The sequence below is a fragment of the Spermophilus citellus genome (assembly GCF_964194105.1).
Source record: "Spermophilus citellus genome assembly, chromosome: 9".
Classification (NCBI taxonomy): Eukaryota; Metazoa; Chordata; class Mammalia; order Rodentia; family Sciuridae; genus Spermophilus; species Spermophilus citellus.
In genome coordinates, this window is record NC_138191.1 from 66,855,970 (window position 1) to 66,879,593 (window position 23,624).

A 23,624-nucleotide genomic window follows, 5' to 3' on the forward strand; every position below is an offset into this window, starting at 1 on the left:
TGGGGCGACCTGGGAATAGAAGAGTGTGGTAAAAGAGGTGAAAGTATCCACTAAAGAACCATCCCATACCTTGCCTCTTGACCACCAAGAAGACCTCCCCGGTCATTTTGTATAGACCACTGCCCACTCTCCAAGTCCTCTTTAGGGGCAAGTGAAGTGTGCACCTGCAGCGGAATACAGACCAGGTAGGGGTGACTTTTTGCAAAGGCCTATCCACCTGCGCACACCACTCGCCCTCGCTGCTTCCTCGGCTGGATCCCCATCCCCACGCCGGGTGCGGTGCTCCTGGCTACAACTCTCGCTCTGGCTGCCGCAAAACCCCGGAGCGCTGGAGTGGGCGCGCGGGTTGCGCGCGGGCCGGCGCCCGGAGCACTGGGCATGCTCAGTCGCGCGGGCAGAGCTCCGGGCGCGAGCCGGGCTCCTTCTGCACCACATTCATCGGCTGCCAAGGGGAGCCACTGGGCGCTCGCAGGCTTCGCAAGCGCTGCTCGCGGGAGGACCCGGCCGCCGCGCCCCCGCCGCTGTCCCATCGTCTCACAGAACCATGGCCGGCCTCGGCCACCCCGCCGCCTTTGGCCGGGCCACCCACGCAGTGGTGCGGGCGCCGCCCGAGTCCCTCAGCCAGCACGCGCTGAGGCGCGCCAAGGGCGACGAGGTGGATTTCGCCCGCGCGGAGCGGCAGCACCAGCTCTATGTGGGCGTGCTGGGCAGCAAGCTGGGGCTGCAGGTGGTGGAGCTGCCGGCCGACGAGAGCCTCCCGGACTGCGTGTTCGTGGAGGACGTCGCCGTGGTGTGCGAGGAGACGGCCCTCATTACTCGACCCGGGGCGCCAAGCCGGAGGAAGGAGGTAACTGCCCACCCGGCGACGCGAGGGGCGCGGCCGGGGGCGCGCACCGGGCCCTCTCCTACTGCCCGCGGCCGAGTTGCCGGCGGAACTGGCCACCCCCGGCTAGTTCACAACTTCTCATTGGGGGGCGAGGGGGTGTGCGTACGGGTGTGAGAGAGAGCGTCAAAGAGAGAAGTTCATTGTTCACACCTCCTGGCTGTCGGCAGGCAGCCTTCCAGACGATCCGATTGAGTGTGGTTCTGGGGATTGGGGCAGGTGGGTGGGCTGGGGAATCCATCTCGCAAGCATTTTTATTTGCAAAAATTAAACAGCAGAAAAGACAAAGCAACTATGAGTGTTTCCCAGGAAGTGGGGACTGAGATGGGTGTCGCCTCAGGCGGGCGGGCGGTGGCTGGGTGCCCCTCCAGGGGACAGCGCCCGTAGCTGAAGAAACCCCCAAGTCCTGCCTTGGCGCTTGGGGCTGGGCGAGCCTGATGAATTAACAGGCGTCTGTGGCACAGATCTGGGGGCGATTCGAGTTACTTTTCAGTGGTGTGGCGAGTAAGTCCCAAAGAACGGGACTGGCAAGCGAATGAATTTAAGGGGAGCGTTTTGTTGGTGAGCTGTGCTAAATGTGTGTATGGGCTGGGTTCAAAAAGCTGTACTCACTGTGGGATGTTGGCTTGTGCGCTTAATTGAAAATATTTTTTTTTCTCAAATTCCATAATTTTTATTCTCTATATTTTTTTAACTCATAGCAATTAAGAGAGCTTTTTTGTGTTCTCAGGGGATAGTGACTAAAATATTGCAGTTGTGAAAATGGCTGTGATTGCTTTAAAGACAATGTAGGTTAGTGGGAGAGACAAATAGAGTGAGATTGGATTTTAAAATGCCATCTGGCTTGGGATTCTTATTGAGCGTTGAGAGCTCAGGCTCAAGACTCTCCTTTGCTGTTGGCATTATTGGCATTACAGGATGCAGGTGGTTTCTTTCATTTCTGAGGGTTAGAATTTTTTTCCCATTTTGTCTTTTTTTCTCTTCGCATTGGAAATGCCCCATAGAGCTTATGATTTAAATATGCTTATTCTATATGTGCTCCACTACTTGGATGATGGAACCCTGCATGGTCTGAGAATAAGGATATTCCATTTATTTTTCACTGAAGTAATCAACTTTTTTCTCATCCTACTTTAGAAGAAAACCTTTAAAAGAGTAACAGGTCTCATTCTTTTAGCTCTTTTATTGCCTTTGCTACACCTTTCCACGTTTGAGTCTGTGAGATGCCCACTCTGTTTTAACCTGGTAAGGAATGTAATCAATCCCATTAGAGTACCTTCTAATGTGTTATAGACCATATGGCACAACCGTGGTTTCTACTTAAGAGTAAAATAGGTTTCAGAAACCCTTTTAAAATGATACTCATTTGATGATAGTGGTCCAGTTTTCTCTCAAGAGACTTCATCCATTTCACTTTATTCCTACAATAAAACCTCCCAAGTTTATTTAGTGTGAGCAGTGATTTTTGTCCCCTGCCCAGATATGGCTCCATTTTGATACCAGCTTGTTGGCCCATTAGCAGAGGTCACAAAGTTCAATGGATGAGAACATTAGGCTGGATCTCTCAGCCTCACTGCTTTAATTCTATCACTTTGGGGAAATATTTCTTGCCTCAATTTTCTCACCTATTGGGTGGGCATAATAATACCTATTTCACAGAATTGTAATAAATTTATTAATTTACCTGAAATTCACAGGTGAGGACATTTGATGAATGTCAATTATTAATTATTCACTTCACGAGTCATGGAAGAATGACTCCTTAAGTAAGAAGCAGTATGCAATACACTGATGTAGTTAGTGACATTTCTACTTCCCAAGGTGAAGGTGAGTCACCTTTGTGCTTTAGGCTCCATCTTAATCTGTTCTGTGACCTTGCCTCTTAGCTTGGCTCTCTGTGTATGATCTCTCCCGGAAACACTTTTGCTATTGCACATGATCTGGGTCACCAGGGTAACAGGCCTTCCAGCCAGAGAGAGGAAAATGGGCAGTCAGTGTTGGATGGGATGCTTCAGGAAAACAGGGCCATACGGGGTGATACTCTTTGAAATCTCTCTCAGTACAATGCTTGTTGGAATGAATGAAATGCTAATTAGCTAATACAGACAAGCCTGATAGTAAATTCAAGATCCTTTTTGGATTGCTGTATGTTTTTTTTTTTTTCATGTGATGTCTACCTTCCTACCTGAAAATATACAGTAGCCAAGGAGTTATTTTAAAATTATCACCACTGATCTCCCTGCTTCTATTCTCTTTTCATTTTATTCCCACACTGTAGCCAAGTTGATCATTTTAAAACTCTAATCTGCTACTGTTCCTCCTCTGATTAAAATTCTTGAGGTACCCCCACTTAGCTGGATAAATCCATGGAGCTTGGTTCTGCCTGCCTTTCCAGCGTCTGCTTCATCCCCAAACACTTGGCTTGAGCCAGCTTTATTATACTATTGCTTTTCTGAATGGTCATTTTGGGTACTTGTCATCTGCCAGATTTGTGACATGTATTTCCTTAATACTCAACTCTTTGAGCTCAACACTATTTTTATTTCTATTTTAAAGTTGAGGGAGCTAAGGCTTAGATTAAATAAGTTGGCCAAGGTTATAGAGTGGAATCAGTGAAATCAGGATTTGAATCCAGGTTTGCAGAACTCCTAAGCTATAGTCCCACACTCTGTGGCATTAGACATTAACTTTCCTGTGGATTGGTTCTCTGTTTTTTTTATTGGTGCATAATAATTGTACATAATAGATGGTTTCATTATGGTGTATTGATACATACATATAACATAATTTGATCAGTTTTTCTCCATGCCTTCCCGTATCCTCCCCTCCTTCCTGGATCCCTTCCTCTGTCCTCACGTGAAAACCTAGTGTTTGCCTCAGTGGGGCCTTCAGAGATTTATAAAACTCAGCTCCTGTGAACACAAAGCTTAAGTTTTAGTGAAAGAAACTGTATATATATAAAATAAATAAATTATTTTAATTATCTAATAGCTCTGTGTCTTCAGGACTGTGTTTTTAATATGTTTACTATTTTGAAGATAAATCAGTCTTGAAAAGACTATCATTTTTTTTTTTTGTCAGTGGACCTTTATTTTATTTATTTATATGTGGTGCTGAGAATCGAACCTGGTACCTCACACATTCGAGGCAAGCCTCTACCACTGAGCCACAAATTTACCCCCAAGCCTGTCATATTTTAAATGAATCCAACTTATTTTTAGGGGAAAAGGCCAACTCTTAAATACCAAAACATGTAAGTACATTCTCTAAAACCTGAGGTAGAACAAGTGACAGAATGTGATGATTGAGTTTTTAAAAAATAATTTAAAATTTTGTATAGGTTACACCTGCCTACAGTACCAAGTTCAAAAAGTGTAAGAGAATATGCAATGAAAGCAAGCCTCACCTTGCCCTTCCATGTGGCTCTCCAGTCCCCTACCTTAGAAGCAACTATTAATACCATTTTCTTGAGTTCCTTTCAGAAGTTTTTTAGTACAAAATCAAATGATTAACAGGTAAAGCTTATTTTAAGCAAAGTTGTGACATGTATCCTCTGCCCTTTTGTCCCTTTATTAAGAATGATTTTATCCTTTCCCAGGTACTAAGTATCAGTATGTGAGATAATTCCCAGGAGAAAAACCATACACACATATTCTCACAAAGTGATAATAGCTTTAATCTTTCCTTGATCATTTTAATTTTTGGACCTCTTTAGGAAGAATGCTTAGAACAAAGTTATAAATCCTGAAAGAGACTTAGGCATCAGGTAGGAGGATGGGGACATAAATGGAAGGAATGAGCATTATATATTTTGGTAGATGGTCCATTTCTTTTAGGGCACTTAACTATTAGGACCTACATATTTTGGTTCTGGGTTTATTCTCTCACTAGGAAAAAGCAAAATTATGTTGATCCTAGAGGCTAGGTGAACAGGAGGATTGTGTCTAATAACAAGAACTAACAAATACCTAAGTTCTTAAGTGTATATGAATCTAAAAGATGGTATTAGTATTAGCCCTATTTAACAGACAAGAAAAATGAGGCTCAGTAACCAAGATTAAGTAACTTGACCAAAGTCATACACAGATAATAAGTTACAGAAGTGAGGTGTTCATGAAAATGTGAAGGTCATTTTTTGCTTAAAGGGCTTATTGCCAATTGTGGTTAATCCTAACAGAATATTAAATAGACACAGAAGAACTGCTTGATGTCTGTTTTACACATTTATGATATACAACCTAACTTGGTTGTTAACTAAGTGAATCATTTTACTTGCTTTCTCTCAGAAATGAGAGTAAATTATTTTCATAACAATTCAATCATTTACATGAACCTCCTAAGTTGCCTGGGCACAATTTGATACATAATTGTGTCTTGTTTACCAGCAGAGTAGATATTTAGTTTTTTTTTAAATGCACATATTTTCCTCGAACTTCTGTTTCACTTCAGGTGAGGATACTGCCCTGAACCATAATTAGAAATTACTCTTCACTGAGAAGGAAAGTGAATGTGCTGGAGGCTGTTCACATGGCAGCAGATTAATGGTTCTTGATAAATCATCACCTCCAACTGGTTAGAACAACTGTTCCTTTTCAGGATGTTTCTTTTTCAACTCTTTGCATGGCCTTGGCAATAATATTTAGAAATTGATATGTCCTAGAGACTGGGATCCATTCCATAATGCAATCTATCCTGTACAGTTGATCTTGAAAGCCTTAAAAATAAGAACAAAATGATGAGTAGGGAGTGACTTCTATTAGATACTATTAGCTGAAAATGAGCTTTCTGCAGAGATTCTTAGAATCATTAGAGAATCATTATAAGACCAAGAAGGCAGGGATGGATTCCTTGTAATTCAGACATGCTGGAAAATTGCTTTTGCATGTATTTGAATTTTTATTAAGCTCAGATTTCTTCAGAATTAGTTTTATTATAGAAATGGTAGGTATATGTCCATTAATGTAAACTACAACCACAGAAAAATTTACTTAGACTTTAGAACAAACAGATTTATCTTCTACTGCTTTATGTCATAAATAAATTATTTGTGGCATATTATAACCTCAATATAAATTTGGATATATATGTTGGAAACATGAGTGCTGATTATTATTTATTTTTCTTATTAAAGTTTGTAACCATTTCAGAAATGGTTGAATGGTGATCTGGACATGTGGTAGTGTTCATTTCCCCCTATCAAGGGAGCATCATAATTAAAGGTAGAATAGCTGAAACATTAATGAGACAAAGTATCATTTATATAGAACATGGTGAATTGTTCACCCCAGGTAGTCTGTAATTGTTTATTTACCACAACTGAATCTCCTGATGTTCTGTTCAGAATGTTCATCTGACCTTTGAAGTTGGCTTCCATTGCTTTCCATAAACTGATAATAGATATTAAATCTGTCAGAGTCCTCAGACTCATTTCTTTTTTTTTATTTTATTTATTTTTATTTTTTTATTGGTTGTTCAAAACATTACAAAGCTCTTGACATATCATATTTTATACATTTGATTCATTTTTACCCCGTATACAGATTGCAGAATCACATCGGTTACACATCCACGTTTTTACATATTGCCATACTAGTGACTGTTGTATTCTGCTATCTTTCCTATCCTCTACTATCCCCCCTCCCCTCCCCTCCCCTCCCATCTTCTATCTCTACCCCTTCTACTGTAATTTATTTCTTTCCCTTGATATTTTCCCCCTTTCCCCTCACATCCTCTTATATGTAATTTTGTATAACAATGAGGGTCACCTTCCATTTCCATGCAATTTCCCTTCTCTCTCCCTTTCCCTCCCACCTCTCATCCCTGTTTAATGTTAATCTTTTTCTCATGCTCTTCCTCCCTGCTGTGTTTTTAGTTGCTCTCCTTATATCAAATAAGACATTTGGCATTTGTTTTTTAGGGATTGGCTAGTTTCACTTAGCATAATCTGCTCTAATGCCATCCATTTCCCTGCAAATTCCATGATTTTGTCATTTTTTAGTGCTGAGTAATACTCCATTGTGTATAAATGCCACAATTTTTTAATCCGTTCATCTATTGAAGGGCATCTAAGTTGGTTCCACAGTCTAGCTATTGTGAATTGTGCTGCTATGAACATCGATGTAGCAGTATCCCTATAGTACGCTCTTTTAAGGACTTCAGGGAATAGTCCGAGAAGGGCAATAGCTGGGTCAAATGGTGGTTCCATTCCCAGCTTTCCCAGGAATCTCCATACTGCTTTCCAAATTGGCCGCACCAATTTGCAGTCCCACCAGCAATGTACAAGTGTACCCTTTTCGCCACATCCTCACCAGCATTTGTTGTTGTTTGACTTCATAATGGCTGCCAATCTTACTGGAGTGAGATGGTATCTTAGGGTGGTTTTGATTTGCATTTCTCTGACTGCTAGAGATGGTGAGCATTTTTTCATGTACTTGTTGATTGATTGTATATCCTCCTCTGAGAAGTGTCAGACTCATTTCTTAAGCAGGCATTTTCCATCTGAATAGACAAGCAGAAGTAATCTCAAACAACAAATCCCATTAAAAATTTTGTGCGTATAATGTCATCCTAGTTCACTTTGTCATTGTCAAATAATTTAATAATGCCCATGATCTTCCTGAAACTGAGTGCTGAAGGAGCAGTATCATCACATAAGAAGGAATAAATCACCAGACTTTAGACCTCTGTTTCTAAATGTCTAGATCATCCAAGCAAGTATCACGAGAGAAATCAGTCCATCAGAGTACAAAGATAAAAGTACAAAGTACTGCAGGTTTGGTTCAGTTTTACCCAGTGAATCAATATGGACAATAACTTGACTCAGTTTTTATGCAAATTTAAGGGAATGCAACATTTAAGCTGCTTTTTCAATGAAGAGGTATACATCTATATTTTTTGGATTTGGATATGTGTAAGTAAATAAACCTTTGTCTTCATTAAAATATTTTGCCTTGATTTCTTTGTTCTTATATTGTAAAGAAATATGAAAGTTTTCTAATTATGTGTGGCAGTAAGTATACCTGGGATGATTGCATTGAAAAGGACTTTGCTTTTGAAAGTAAAGGGATAATAATTGCATCACTCATGTATGTTTGTATTCAGTAAGTGTCTGTTACATGCCAGGAGCAATATTTGGTGCTAGGCAATGTAGATGAATTAGATACCTCTAATGCCCTCAAGGATCTCATGGTGTAGCTAAGGATCACGAGGAAGACCCTTGTAGAAGAATGTGACAAAGCTCTGCCTGGTACTGTGGATGCTTCAGGATATGTCTGACCCATACCAGGGATTTTAGAAGGAGCAGTTATTGTGTGAGAATTAAATAGGGGAGGCAGGAAGAGCAGCCTTTTCAGATAAAGAAACCACATGAGATAGGATGGAGATGATAGTCCAGTGAAAATTAATTTCATTAATTTTGGAAAGGTACAAAATTGAAAAAAAAAGCACACTTCTGCCATTTAAGATAACTTAAAAGTTCAGATACTTGATTCCAAGTTCACCAAGAGAACTACATCTATAACACTAATTCTTGCTTTCGGGGTAGAGGGATTTGGCTGCCTAGCAAATCCCTTGAAATTCCATAAGGGTCTTACTCCCTTTTCAGGATTCCTGATTAGCACACCTTGGGAACTATATAATCAACTGTGGAGTGCACTTATGTTCACTGTAGGTCTGAGACTCATTTCTGGAAGTTGCCATTTAGACTCTGGAAAGGCACTTTTGGGGGTGAGGTCCTATAAGTTATAAGTATATTCTTTGGTGGGCAATCATTTTTCCCCTTGGCACATAATTTGGCATATTAGGATATATCAGGCAAATTTGACATCCTGTAGCACATATAACACTACCTGCGTCAGTGGCAGGTAGGAAAAGACTAATTTCTACTTGGTGTTGCAATGTGTTTTTATTCACAAATCACTTCATCTTGGCAGTAGTCAGCCCTGAATCTCATACTAACATAAATCAAGGACAGCCTACGCCGAGTGGCATCTCTAATCAGGGGTTAAACTTTGTATATGCTATTGAAGGTAGAATGTTGGGGAATACAGCACTGTCCTGCAGATTAGAAGATGCTGGTTTTGGTTTCTGAAATGACATTAAAATCTAATATTCTTTTCAGCTTGAAAACACCATTCTTTTGAAACTCAGGTGGTGCTTGGGTGGAGAATATAGAATAAGAAAGGGATAAAGAGAAGTGGGAAGTGGTAGGGAGTCTGTGATAAGTTAGACTCATGAGAAGGGATTGGGGTTTGATGAATAAAAAATACTGGATGTTATTCAACCCAAGACATTATACTTTTTCCACTTAATTAACCAATCATATAAACTCGTGTTTTTCTAACGATAATCTATTATGAGATGAAGTTGAATCTGCTAAATCTATTTCACAAGCTCTGCTTACCCAACCATTCATAGCACATTTAATAAATAATTTTTCCTATAGAAGATTTAAAATAAAAGGTCGTTGAAATCCTCTAAGATCCTTAGACCTACATAATTTCTACCATCATGTATCACTCATTAGTGTTTGCCAGTTTGTGTTTCTGTGGTAAATGTGAATCAATGAAAGACAGTAGAATGAATTGGACATAACTTTCATATGTTCATATATGAATACACAACCAGTGAAACTCTAAATTATGTACAACACAGAATGAGATCCTAAGTTATACTCCATGTGTATATAATATGTCAAAATATACTCTAATGTCCTGTATATCTAAACAGAGCATTATTAAAAAAATGTGGGTCAATGGTCTAAAGTAAAGGAGAACAGTGGATATGAGGTGTGTGCTGTAAGTTAGGTTTGCTATTGTAACCAAAAGTTTTGATTTGTCCAGGTAACTACTTCTTGTCCATAGATTTCCATCTTGATGCTGAACATTTAGTTTCGTCTTCCAAATTTTAACTTTTATCTTCAAAAACTTCATGAAGTTATTTTTCTATATAAAGACAAAAAAGTAAAAGATACCAACTTAAATGTAGCCTTCCTGTAGTTAGCTCTGTACACAGTACAATATTGTTAGTCCCGTACAGTATACATGTAATTATTTTGTATCATTTAGAGATATGCTTGTGGTAAGCCTAGATGTATTTAGTCTAAAATGATTGAAATAGTTAAAATTAGTGAGTTAATCCTAATGAAGTTATAAAATTATAATAACAGAAGATAACATGTCCATTTTATTATTCTTCTTTTTAGTCATAAGGGGAACCATCATTTCAGGAAGAAAGAATAATTACATTTTGACTTTGGATCATATTTTAAGCCATTGAGGATATAATTTCTAGTTCAAGAGTTTTGTGTGGCAAAATTAAATCTAGTATATTCTGAAGTATCCAGGACATTTTTGGTCTTGCTTTGGATATTTTTTGAACTTCTTGCATGCTGTCTTAATCCTCTTTCAGGGCTCCTATGCATAACAAGTCACATTTGATTTTACTCACTTCGCTTGACTCTTTTCAGTCATGGTTTTCTGGCTGTTAAGACCCCTGTCCATTCAGAAAACTGGTACTGAGTACCTAATTCTCTTTGGCTTGGTACATGTGACTAGGAAACATGAAGAAGAAGATTGTCATCTTCGTCATTTGCTAGAAACTGATTCTTCCTCTTTTTCTTTGGTGACATTGAGATAGGAAGGCATAGTTTTCCATCTGAACTTTCATCTTTTGCTTCTTTTTTGGAGTAGGATACCAGGGATTGAATTCAGAAGCTGAGCCACATCCCCAGCTCCTTGTGTGTTTTATTTTGAGACAGGGTTTTTCTAAGTTGTTTAGGGTCTCACTAAGTTGCTGAGACTGTCTTTGAACTTGTGATCTTCCTGCCTCAACCTTTAGAGCCACTGGGATTACAGGCATTTTTAAAATAGTAGATTCAGTGGCAGTAGTGCACCTTGAACCCTGTGCCAGGGGTCATATCTAGCAGGAGGGAACAGCTTCTCCCAGCTTCTCTAGGTGGAGGCTGAGACCCACACTGTCACCAAGAGGCCTCAGGGTTCAACATCAAGATTTGGTTGTGGATACTCTTGGAATGAAGATAGAAACTCAGCACACTTTTTTTCCCCCCAGCTCAGAGAAGTTCAGCATGAGTACTAACACAGAATGTACCAAAACAATTATAATTTTCATGTCATTCTCAGGTCAGTGCCTAAAGGTCTAGAAACGACCTTGAAAAACCACTGATTTCACCATCTTTCCTTCACACTTCCACAACATGAGACAGGTGTAAATCCAACCTTTATGTGAGAGTGGCCAAAGGAAATTTAATTTTCTTCCCTAAGTATCTCATTTTAGCAATATTTCTTGATGATGGTGCCTGTCAGGTATGAGACATTTGGTATGATGTGTAAGTTGAAATTGACTGTGACAAAGTGTATGAACTGTTGTAGTAATGAGTGATTCCCTGTGATTACAGGGAAACTGGACATTTGATTTTCAATGGTAGCTTCTGATTCCCAGCTATGCAGCCTACTTCTAAGAGTGGAGTATACTCCCTCACATGTGCCAGTTTGTCCCCACAAAAAGAGTGCTTTGAAGATTTTGATAAAAGACATTAATGATAGAGGCAAACTGTGTAGCTGTGACTTGAGAAATTGTGTGTTTGTTGGAATTAGGTGGTTTGAAGCTGTAATTACATGAGAAAAAAAATGGGCAGTAAGATTGTCACGTCCATCTCATTTTTCTTTTGTGAGCACTGAGCTGGATAACTGAATCCTCTGAATGGTTTGCAATAAAACTGAGGATTAATATTGTTTCTAAACTGGACCCCAAAGAAACCTCTTGGGGGAGGGTGTGGGTAATAAGGATTTAAGTTACAGCATTTTCTTGAAAGTAAATGCAGAAAAACACACGATACAGCCCATTGGTCTCGGTGCAGCTGAGGACTCAATTATGATTTGGTCCACGCTCCCTGAAATGCTTTCCTACCCTGAGGTCAGCCTAATGACTGGAAATGCTGCAAATGTAACAGCTACTGTCTCTTGGCCTATTTTAAAAACACCCCTGCCACCACCACCACCACACATACAGTTTGTACACATTCTGAATCAGGTTTGGATAAAATCAGTTTCTAACAGTGACTTCCTTGTGAATAACACTTGGTGGTAAGGTAGCTTAACAGAAATGCTTAGAGGAATTCTTGAGTTACATTATTTTGGTGATGTTCAAACCAGGAGATTTTTTTTTTTTAATGAGTTGTGCCTTTTTATTGGGCTCTTCCAATTTGTGATTGCCTCCATTAGGCCTTCTTTTTTTTCTTGTTTTCACCCTCAGGATGGTTTTTTTCTGGAGTTGTATGTGGGGCAGAAAGAGTACCTACAGTTCCTAGAGCTTCCACACCCTTCTTTTAGGGGAGTTCCTGTAGCACCATGGACTGGTCTTTATACTTTGGGTCTGGCTGGTAATTTGTAAATGAGAAGTTTCAACTCACAAGTGGATCACAAACACACCCTAGGGGTCACTCCAGTGTTTTAGTTTGTTTGTTAGTAAATGAGCTGGAGTAGAATAGGAAATTTCAAAGTGCATGTGTTACTCATAGTATAGCCAGGTATTATTTCATGTAAACTTTGTTTCATTTAATACACATTTATGCACACATGTATGTCCCCTTGCATGTTATAGGTCACAAGGTAATGAATATTTCTCATCATGGGTCATTTTCAAGAGATTTGAAATCTACTTATCTAAGAGACCAAAACAAAACTTAAATAAGTACTGTCATTTTAGTTCTTGTTGCCATTCTTTGCCATTCCCAGCAATAATAGAATTTTAGTATGTGTCAGTGGTGAGCAAATATGAGCAGTTTCATCATAGGGTCCTGGGTATTTTATTATCTAGTAGGAAGGTAAAGCTGCTTATCTATATCTAGGAAAATAGAAGAGATGGAGAGGAAGAAAAGAGAAGCATATAGTGTAGGTAGAAAGTTTTGGATTTTCCCAGTGACTAGGAATTGTCAAATATCAAGGACTCCTTCACTAATGCCATAGAGTATTTTCATACACTTAGAAGTGATGTGTTGGTTTGTAAATCAAATAATGTAATGTTGTGATATTATAGTCCAGGATGGCAGGTGTTCAGAAGCATACCATTGACCACATGAAAGCCCACTACATTTTCATGTTTTGTTGGCCCCAGTCTCATTCCCACTGCTTCTACTTTTGCTTGCCCCCCACTGATCTATCCACCATAAAGTTGTAGAAAGTTATAAAGACTCACCTGCAGAGGGCCTGAATCTCCTTTTAAATGGAGCCCCTTAGGCAATAAGTGTTTGTTGATCAGATGATGCATGCCTAGTCTAATGAGACCCTTCCCCAGGCAAATAAGAGTTGGTGGCATTGACCAGGAACTAAACTAGAAGTCTTAAAACCTGTTCCTAAAATGCTGCATGGCTGAGGGCAAGTAGGTGGCCAATATGGGCTTTAGGATTTCTGTCTGTAAACTGGGGAATAATTCTGTTCTCAATCAACCTCTTGTGCTGAAGTTTAAATTAAGAAATGAACATGAGGGTAGTCTCTGAGGATCATGGCTGTGGACATTGTACATTGGCTGCCTCTGAACATTAAACTCAGCATCCACAGGAATAGGACCACAGGGACATGTAAAGATGGGCCCTCAGCCCCATAGTCTCTCCAGAAGCTTTAGAATCAGCTCTTAATCTGTCTGAGATGGCTTCTCAGACTTCAGGTAGCAGGATCTATAGCAGTGGTTCTGAGTATGCCAATCTTTTTACCCTGTACCAAGGTACTAGTTAGCAAATAGGACTCCCATGAGAAGCCCTCTTGTTATGAGAGACCCAGGAGATGAATTAGCATCAAAATATTCACCCTGTAAGTAGAAAAATAACTACCATTTATGGTGCTTTGTATTTTCTGATTTGTGTTTCCTACTTCATCACACCCTTACAAAGCCCCAATTTTATAGACAGGGAAACTAAGGAGAAGTTACATTGAGTTACTTTAGGTCAAGTAGTTACTATGTATTTGTATTAGCCTGATTTATGTTGTTATAACAAAATACCTGAGACTGGGTGACTTATAAAGAGGTTTATTTAGCCACAATTCTAATGGATATTGTCCAAACGTGGTGCCAGAATCCTGGTGATGGCACCCTGGCTTTGTTGTAACATGGCAGAGAAAGGGAACTGGTTAGGTAGAGAAGGAGCATGTGAGTGAACAAGGAAGCAAGAGACCAGTGAAGAGCCCTCTTACTCTTTATGTAAAAACCCATTCTCTTGGGAGTTAATTCACTCCTTCCAGACCGGATCCACTCCTAGGAGACAGCATTAATCCATTCATGGGGGTAGTCATGACCCAGTCACCTCCCTCTAGTTCCTATCTCTTCAAGGTTCCACCATCTCTTAACACCAACCACCATGCTTCTAGAACATGAAACTTCAATGGGAAAACTTAAGTCATATCCAAACTGTAGCAGTAGTGAAACTGAGATTGCAGCAAGGTCTTTCTGACTCAAAAGCCAGAGCATTTAGCCACTGTGCAAGCCTGACTGTAGACAATTTGGGTTAGTGAGACCTTATTGATACAAATACCATGGCCGTGGTCTTGACGCCCCTGAGGGGAAGGTATCCTGTCTGATAGGACATCAAGAAGAGTAAAGACAAAGGCTTCTCTTGATGGAGACGGGATTTCAGTTCAGCTTGACCTATACCTCTACCCCTTATCTCTAAGGGTAGCTTGGAAACTTTCCCCACTCCAAGGAGTCAGGAGCAGGCATTGTCTGTAGCCATGCATTTAGTTCAAGTTTAATATTTGTTGGCAGAGTTCTATTCCAAATAATTGTGCAACTCATGGAGAACCTTGACCTTAATATAAGCATAGAAGAGTGTGGTGAATAAGAGCCTATAGAGGAAATCTGGGAATGTCCTAGCTCCAAAAAGGAACCCCCACTGGCTCTTTAGAGTGAAAAATAAGGGTTAATTCAATTTTCACACCTGCACTAGCTTTTGCTTACTTTCCTCATAGCCAACCAAAGGGAATATTACATGAAACTTGGGGCACAGATTGTCATTATTCTGGAAATAGATGTTGCCCTAACTCTGTGTGTCTTGGTAAAACAGACCCCTGGTCAACAATACAAACAATAATATGAACCACAATGTAAACAAAAGACCACTTCTGTAATTTCTGTACATAAAGTTTTGTTTCAGGGAGTGGGGAAGCATACAGAAGTATGCTTGGACCTTGTTATCTCCATATGTGAGAAGAGGAGGGGCAGGATGACATGCCTGGCTTTGAATTCCAGCACCCCTTAGCCCCACAACTATGATCCTTTGCATCTCTGGTGACCTGGGAAGCCCTTAGTGTGTGAACCTTCTCTCTCCAATTCTGCTCTAGGCTTGGGACCAGTAGAAATTATGGGTTACCCAAGCTCTTGCTCCTGTTTGTGTAAATCTGAGTTTTTCTTATAAATAGTCCCTCTCCTTGCTAGAGGATATTGGAATCCTGCCCAAATTCAAGCCCCATGGGTATCTGCCTTTGGCCAGCCCTGACTTCTGAACCCTGTAGTCTGCTGCTTTCTCTAACCTGCTCTTCTCAACCTCTTTGCTTCACCTCCCACTTGTTTCTGCAACTGTGCTTTCCAGAGATTCAACCTTACCTACTTGAACTTCCACCCACAAAACGTACGTCTCTCTTGAGCTTAGGTCCAGTTTTCAGGTTCATTGATTCCTTTCAATGTGACCCACCTTCTCCCAGTTAATCCTTTCACCTGCAATGAACAGCAGTAATATAATTTATCATGTATTTATTTGCACCAGCACTTTAAATCCCATCATTCTTACTAGCTGTATTGGCTGTGTTCCAAGATCTGGAAGCAGTTTGGCTATAAGCTGAGGAAATAAGGGGCCCATTAGCCAATGGGTCACCTGGTCAGCCTCATCATTTCTGCTGTTGGCCATGCCCCAACATGACCCTTCTTCATTTCATATGCTTATTTTGTGCCCTGGCTCTATTAACTGGGTTTACATCTTGACCCCTTCTGCTAATTTTCTGCCTAGATCCCCAGCATGAGACCTGAAGACTAACCCCTAACCCCTGTATGAGAGAATCCCTGAAACCTACTGCCAAGGCCTCTGGTGCCCTGTTCTGCCAGCCCTCTCCTATATCTGTTGTGTTGTTGGGCCAACCCCAACCCTGCCTTACTCTGGCCTGTGCCCAGCAGCCTGGCCCCTCCTGGAGGGCCTCTGATGCCAGCTGTCATTCTGACTATTTTCCTTTTGCCCAGACCTGGTCATTGGTCTTGTTCTGGTGAACCTTTCTGCTGACTGGACTCAGATCCAACATATGCTTTTATTTTCTAAAGCATTAGGTTCTACCTATTAGGAAGTTTGAGGTAAGGTGACTTGGCTAAAACATAACTTTAATTTCCCATTGTTGTCCTTACCTCCTGTGGTAGCTATCCATTAAATGCTACTTTTCTGACCTCACTTAATCAAGAAACAAGAAGTTGGAACTTGGAACTCCTCAGTAAACTGATACCAGCACAATTTAGTAAAAGGGCATTTGCTAGTAGAAAAGTAATTTTATTGTATTTAATTAAACCGATTAAAATATGATTGTATCAGTTGTCAAAACTGTATTTGTAGAGTTCCTGTGTTTTGTGTTCCTTTTTGTAAAAGAAAAAATTTTTCACGTTATTGTAATTCCATATAGTACAGAACTGAACAAAGGAAGTGATGCAGATCCTTTAGCAGAAAGGTCAGTTGAGTCACTGGAGTGTCCTGAACCATGGTGGGAATGTGCGGCCGCTGTCAAGGCACAGCACATTTCTTCAGATTAAGACGCCAGTCATTTGTGTGGAATTTTTCTTCTGAATATTTGGACTGAAAGAGAGTAGAGGGATATTCATTTGTAAACAAAGGTGGGTGGTGTGGGGAGGAAATGAATGCTTCATGGAACTCCAGAATAAAACAGATTCTCAGAACCTCTCACCCTTAATAATAATTATAATAATTCCTGCCATTCTTTATCTTTTAGAACAGAGGTGTTTGAGAGAATTGAAGAGCATGCTTAGGAATGATAAAAATGTGAATTCTGACTGGTGATCCAGGACAACAACTCAAAAGTGACAGCCCTTGATATTCTAACAAGAAGGGATAATGACTGTTCCACATCCTGATCATAATTGGTAGGCATTTACTGCAGAACACATGGCACTGAACAAGGTCTCCATGTCTTCCTCAGGTCAATGTAAAATAAGAGACGAAGATAGGAAAACAGCCGGCTCCTCTTGTGGATGATTTGAGTGAAGGGAAAAAGGTAGTTTTGCAGAGGAGAAATCATTCCAGTGTCTCCATCAACAATTAGCCTGTTGATGAGGCACATCAGAAAGCAAAGGCCGTTGTAACTTTTGATTAATATTTTGCATAATTCAGACTGACTAAACCTGCAATTCCTGGTAACTCAATTCCTGGTAACTCAATTTGAATCTTTGGCAAGTCTTGGAATGAAATAGGATCTACCTCCAGGCTAAGACTAGCAATCATATTACTGGGATAGGGATTTGACATTCTAGTCAGATATTTTTTAGGTTACAAATAACAGAGAACTAACCGTCCATGCCTACTGCAAGAAAAAGAGGAAGACTGTAAAGTTAGACTCAAATTGAATCCACAAAATTATTAGGATCGCAGAGTCTCTCTCTTGATGCTGTCGTTTCTCTCTGCAGAATGATACATTATGATTCTTTTCTCCTATTTGTCTATAACTTAAGCTTCCTTCTGGTTCACCCAGAATTTCAGAGGCCTATAATAATTTTTGTAAGCCAGTCAACCAAGTCATAGGTAGCTGGCCAGCCTGTGAATATACTGGATTTGGGGCAAGTGCCCAACCTTAATTCAGTCACCTTAGTTTCAGGGTTGAAGGTCATGGTAGGTTTCTTAGAACAGCGTTCTGCTATCCATACAATGTATATAAATATTTAGGAAGGCATGGATGGTGTCTCATTGCATAACTAGTGTCCTTCTAGTAAGTAGATCCAAACACTATACTGTTGTGAAGGAAGTACCCTGGGTGGGGAGACCACAATCTAGTCTTTTATTTCTTTAGAGTTTTCCAATTCAAAGATGACCACCTTCCTTTATCTCCTGTTGAAAGGTGGCCCATCCTAAATCCCTTTAATGTGAATACCTCTCTCCTGCCCCCAGGGAAAGTTTTAAGACATAATATTAAAAGTTGTTGCTACAGGGGAGAGTGAATACCAAGAAGGGCAAATGGGAAGAGAGAAGAAGAAAAGGAAGAACTTTCTAAAAATGAAGTCCTCAGTTTCCATCCATAAATTTGATACATCTTCATCTTGCTCATCTATAAACTAGAAGATTGGGGGTGGGTTGGGGGCAAAGTTGAAGAAGTTAGGGAGGAGGGGAGGGGAGGTTGAAACTTGGAGGTCAAAGAACCAGTAGCAAAGTAATTGTGATGTTGTGCCTCAAGGTGGGAATTCCACCTTGATGTCCTTGATGTGATGTTGTCAAAAGATAGGACCAAAGGTGGACTTAAAATGCAGATGATCAAGTGGGCCTGGCTGGCTTTCAGCTTTCCCTTTTCCCGAAAGCATGCCAGTACACAAGCTCATGAGCAATCACTGTGGTATGACATATCAGCATGAGTGTCTCAACCTCAAACCAGCCTCAGTCAGAGATATACCAGAAAGCAAGCATCTGGGTGTTCCAGACAGCTTTACTGGGTTGTAGTATTTTGAATTTGCCATCTTAACAAATGGTCAGAGTTGCAGATGGCATTTAACTGTTGGGATAAATTCTTCTGGCTTTAAAATGTAACATGATCTTTTCAATAAGCTCCTACCCTTTAGAAAGGACAGAAGGACTTCTTTATTCTTTTGTACAACTTTACTTTTAGCATTATGTCTCTTTCCGAATTTGTTGCCATATGGTCTGGCCTACAGATCCACATATGTCAAGGTTCCTAAATATCTGGTCTTGGGCCAAGTGCTAACATCGCACAAATCACTAATCTTTTACCCTCTTTCTTGACAATTAAAAAATAACCTACTTGTTGAATCCATGAATTCATTCTGTTAAACTTAACTCAGATGTCTCTCCTCCTTGAAGCACTCATAGACTCCTAGAGTTATTATATCCTATCTGCTTTAGTCAACCATAGTGTCAACTTGGTATCATAGTCATAGATGTTCTCCTTCGCTATCTGTGAGCTCTTCCTGCAGCTCCTGTGACTGTTTTGCTTCTGAACCTCCAGCACTGAGCACAGTGAGTGGCTCGCAGGCGGTGCTCAATGAATGTTGGTTGAATTGAGTAGACTATGTTCAGTACAGTTTAGCATTCACAATATTGTCAGGGCCCATTCTGTAGGGCCATCCTACAAATTTGGAAGAACACAGGATTTTGGGTCAGGATGCCTAGCTTTGTTCTTTAGGTGTGTGTGGCTTTGGCCCATGTCTCCCTGGGTCTTGGTTTTCTCATATGTAAAATAGCATAAAGATTCTTACTGCTCAAGACTTGTGAAGATGAAATGAAAAAAAAAATGTGGAAAGTCTTTATAATGTTAAAGAGTGTAGTTTATAAGCAGAATATCGTCAAAACCATCCCTTTAGAATTTCAGAAAGTAATCATCCTTAGATGTGATCCAAGACAGACCTTTCTTCTACTGAATCCTGCTCTGTAGTAAACATGTCATAGAGTTGAAAGCTACACTGTGGGGAGAATATGAAACGTGAAACATCTGGTATGGTGCTGAGCATGGAGCAGTCAGGTCTTACATGACAGCTGCCATTACAGTTACTACTGCTATTATTAGATAATGTAACGTTTCCTCAGCTGACTTAGAGGAACACACATGGTGGTCTGAGCAGGGTAGCGCATCTTCAACCTCTTGTCATTTCTGTAACCTTCTGTCCCTGCAGAGAACTGATTTCGTGTCTCCTTTCTCAGTCCTCTATAATCTTTTCTTGCGTACTGTTAGGATGACTTTGAGCTCAGAGAAGTGCTGAAAAATCCAGGTGAGTGTTGCTTTCCTCTGGAGCATGTGCTCATTCTCTTGTGATCTGTGTCTGTCAGAGAGTGGAGCCTCTACTAGGATTATGAGGCCCTAAAAACATCTGCATTTATCTGCAGGACTGATACACTGCTTGGGGAGTTGGGGTGGAGATGGAAGCCTGTCAAGTACCTGATGCCATTGAGCCTTGTGAATTTGTGAAGAGGTTTTGTACTTGCCCTCTTTCTTTGCCTTTTTTTTTTTTTAACCATTCTTAATTTTCCAGTCCTGCTTTTTGTTGGCTTCAGATGTGCTCACCAGAGTCCTGCCAGCTTTAGTTGGAAGGAATATATTTCCGAGCTTAGTTGGACATCAGGTTTTTTTTGGGCCCTGCCCAGACTTTTGACAGAGAAGGTAGTGTTAAGGGGGTTGATGGTGTCTAGACAGTAAAATCAGAAACTGTGTAATTTATGTTGTATTACAGACATCCACTTCCCGGATTGGAAAAAGGAAACTGGCTTTTATCTAAGGAAGTTACATTAAAAACCGAAACCCCTGGGTATTTCTGACCTATGAAAAGTTGAAACTTGAATAGTTTTATATAACACTCTTCAGCCCCCTCAGAGACAGGAATTATTGAGAATAGTACTTACACAGTACTGGAGATGAGAAATAAACTTCCAAGTTTCAGGAGACAATTCCAAAATTGTACAGCAATCCTCTCCAGCTACTCACCTCTGGTTAGACCTCCATGAGCTCACAAGGCAATCTGGGTACTACATATCAGTTTTAGAGGATATTGGAGAGGAGAGAATCTAATAGCAAAAGAACTTGAAAGACAATTGAAAATCTGATTCAGGGACCCACACTTCCCCTACCAAAAAAAAAAAAAATATATATATATATATATATATATATATATATATCAGATTTTGCCATAAAGAAAAAGCATGCTTTTGATTAGAAACAATCATAATAAAAATAAAAACCTCATCAGATACTCAATATTCATGACTGTGGAAAAGAGTAAAAAGATAAAAATCTTAATAAGCAAGGCAAAATTTCTGTGGAACTAAATGTTTCTAAAGCCTGTGACGGCTTTTGTTTTGTTTTGACCTGGATGATTATCCAGGTCTTCAATTACAACTCTGTCTCTTTTAGAAAAGTATAAATTCTGTGTAGAGCTATGAGGCATCATATCAAAAGCTGCCATCTGAGCTGTTTTATAATGCATGCAATTGAAATGCTACAGTCTTTGTTAGTATTATAAATTAAATCTGTGTTTTCTGTCAATCTTTTAAAATATATTACTATCTCTTAAAACAGGAAAATTAAGCATACAATTTCAGTCATTACTGAGGAATTATCTTGTTTTTCTTACCAGATTCTAGATTAGTCCACTAGGCTTAAAATCTAATTAATTATTCTTTTCTGCAAATTTTGCCTGGTCCTAATAGGCATTCAAAGAGTGTTAGTTGAACCTATCTATTGAGTTGCTTCTAAATCTTACATAGGAATCACTTTTAAAAGTGTAGTAACTAGACAATTAAAATTTGTTTTGTAAAGTAGATAGTTTCCAATATTAAATTAAAAAGGAGTACAGTGTATAGGGTGTTGATTGCTAAATACTTGTGTATAATAAGGAGAAATCTCTGAAGCAGTCAGGGATTGTAATGAAAGCCTTTTCTACAGCTTTGTAGCCCTTTGGCAGGCGGACTTGGAGATCAGAACCGTCTCAGACACTTGGGAAGCTGAAGTCATTTGCTTACACCAGTTTGGGATATTTAGGTTGTTGGCTTCCCAGGGTGAAAGTTTCACAGTTCTAGCATAATGCTGGAAGTATAGAGGTACAGTGGGAAATTCTCAATTAATTGGTGGATTATCTGTACAAAAGGACTTTTTTTGTAACCAGAATGAGCTGGGACATTTGTATCTACCACTGCTAATTATGTTATAATGCAAAATTGGGAAACTGCCAAAATAACAATTGATAATAATAATCACCATTAACTAAGCGCTTACCCCCAGCTCACTTAATAGTCACAACTACATGAATTTATGAGTTTCTCTGTAGAGTTTCTCTGCTCTCTCTAGCTCAGAACTTTCTAGCCCTCCTTCTTCACATTCCTCCTTACCCCTACCATAATATTTATCAGACCAATTATCTCAGGACTGTGAAGCCCAAAGAGAGATTGGGCCCCATTATCAGCACAGCCAGCAGAGCTCCTGCCGCCTTAGCACCACCCAATGCCTGAGCCTTTCTGACCCAGGCTCACAGTGTGGCTGTATGGCCAAAGCACTTGTTTTCACCTCACCAGCAATGCAATGCAGTGATATGCCACAACTTTCCCAGGATGTTTTGGCTAAAAGCTTCATTTTTTAGTGCACCGCTCTGTTGGTCAGCTTTGATCACTGTGACCAAAATACCTGAACTCAAAAAGCTCAAAGGAAAAAAAGATCTGTTTGGCTCATGTTTTCCAAAGTTTTGGTGCATGGTCAGCTGGCTTCATTGCTCTTAGGCCTGAGGTAAGGTGAAATTTCATGGTGGAAGGGCATGGTGAAGGAAAGCTACATAGCTTACAGCAGGCAGGAAGGAGAAGAGAGGAGAGAATGGAGAAAAGATGGAGACAGACACTGATAGAAGATAAACACTTACACGCCACACCCCAATTGACCAGCTTCCCTCAACAAGGTCCTGCCTTCCAGTTGTCTGTTCAGTCACTGATAGGTTAATCCACTGATGAGATCAGAGCCCCCATGATCCAGGCACTTCCCAAAAGCCCCAACTCTGAACACATGCAACTTTGGGGAACATTCTAGATCCAAACCATAAAAACCCCACTCTTAAGTTTCTGAAACACTAAATAAACATTGAGTGAAATTAATAAAATATATTAGTTCTGGTATGGAAAACCTATTCAAAGGCATAGAAAAGAAGTGGATTTTCCTTTCTACAAAGAGTTCATTGGTTGCCAGGACAAAGCAGGATTTTTCTCCTTTGATTCCCCTGATGACTTTGATGTACTGGAAAATAAAATATAGTACCTCCATATTTTCATAAATCATCCTGCTGTATTTTTTTTTGGTGAAAATGCATTTTTATGGCAGAAAGATCGGTAGAGGGAAGAGAGTAGGGGGTGGGGGAGGGGAGGGGAGGAGAGATACTAAGTACTGAATTAGAGCAAGATAGATTCCATGCTTTTATAATTATGTTGAAATGAATTCTACTGTCATGTATAACTAAAAAGAACCAATAAAACAAAAAAAAAAGAAAATGATTTTTTTAGAAAATTAAATTTAAATACTAAAGCTTCCTAGAGCTTTAATGAATAATAGGGAATATTGTTTGTGGGTTAGTAAAATAAATTATTATAGTTTTGTTTGGAATGTCCTCTTTCTTATTACCCAGACACCATGTATTCATTGTGTTCCTGAAGCTGGAATAATCTTTGGGATTTATGGTGTAAGGGTCAGTGATTCAACACCTTGTTTTTAATCATGTTATAAATTGTGAAGGAACCAGCCAAGTGCATTTTCTGATTTTAAAATATGACACTTGATTTGGGGAGTGTAGATGTGGCCTTTAACTCATAATTCTGAATCACTCATTAAATGTGAGCAGAGGCCTTATTCTGCTTAATCTTACTCTCATAAGCAGCTATCTCCAATATTTGCCATCCAAGAAGCTGGACTAAGCTGCACCAGGGATCCTGGCAGTCATCACAATGCCAGGTTATAAGGCTGATTTCAGGCTCAGTGTACTGTGACCATCACTAGTGGCC

General features: G+C 39.9%; 1 protein-coding gene across 1 annotated transcript in view; it reads left to right on the top strand.

Moving 5' to 3' along the window:
- Positions 1–395: 395 nt before the first annotated feature.
- The window catches only part of DDAH1 (dimethylarginine dimethylaminohydrolase 1), a 160,300-nt gene continuing 137,071 nt past the window's right edge, over positions 396–23,624 (top strand). Inside the window, exon 1 of the mRNA XM_081307120.1 lies at positions 396–847. Coding sequence (XP_081163246.1) covers positions 545–847 — 303 coding nt within the window. The 5' untranslated portion in view covers positions 396–544. The remainder of the gene's footprint in view (positions 848–23,624) is intronic.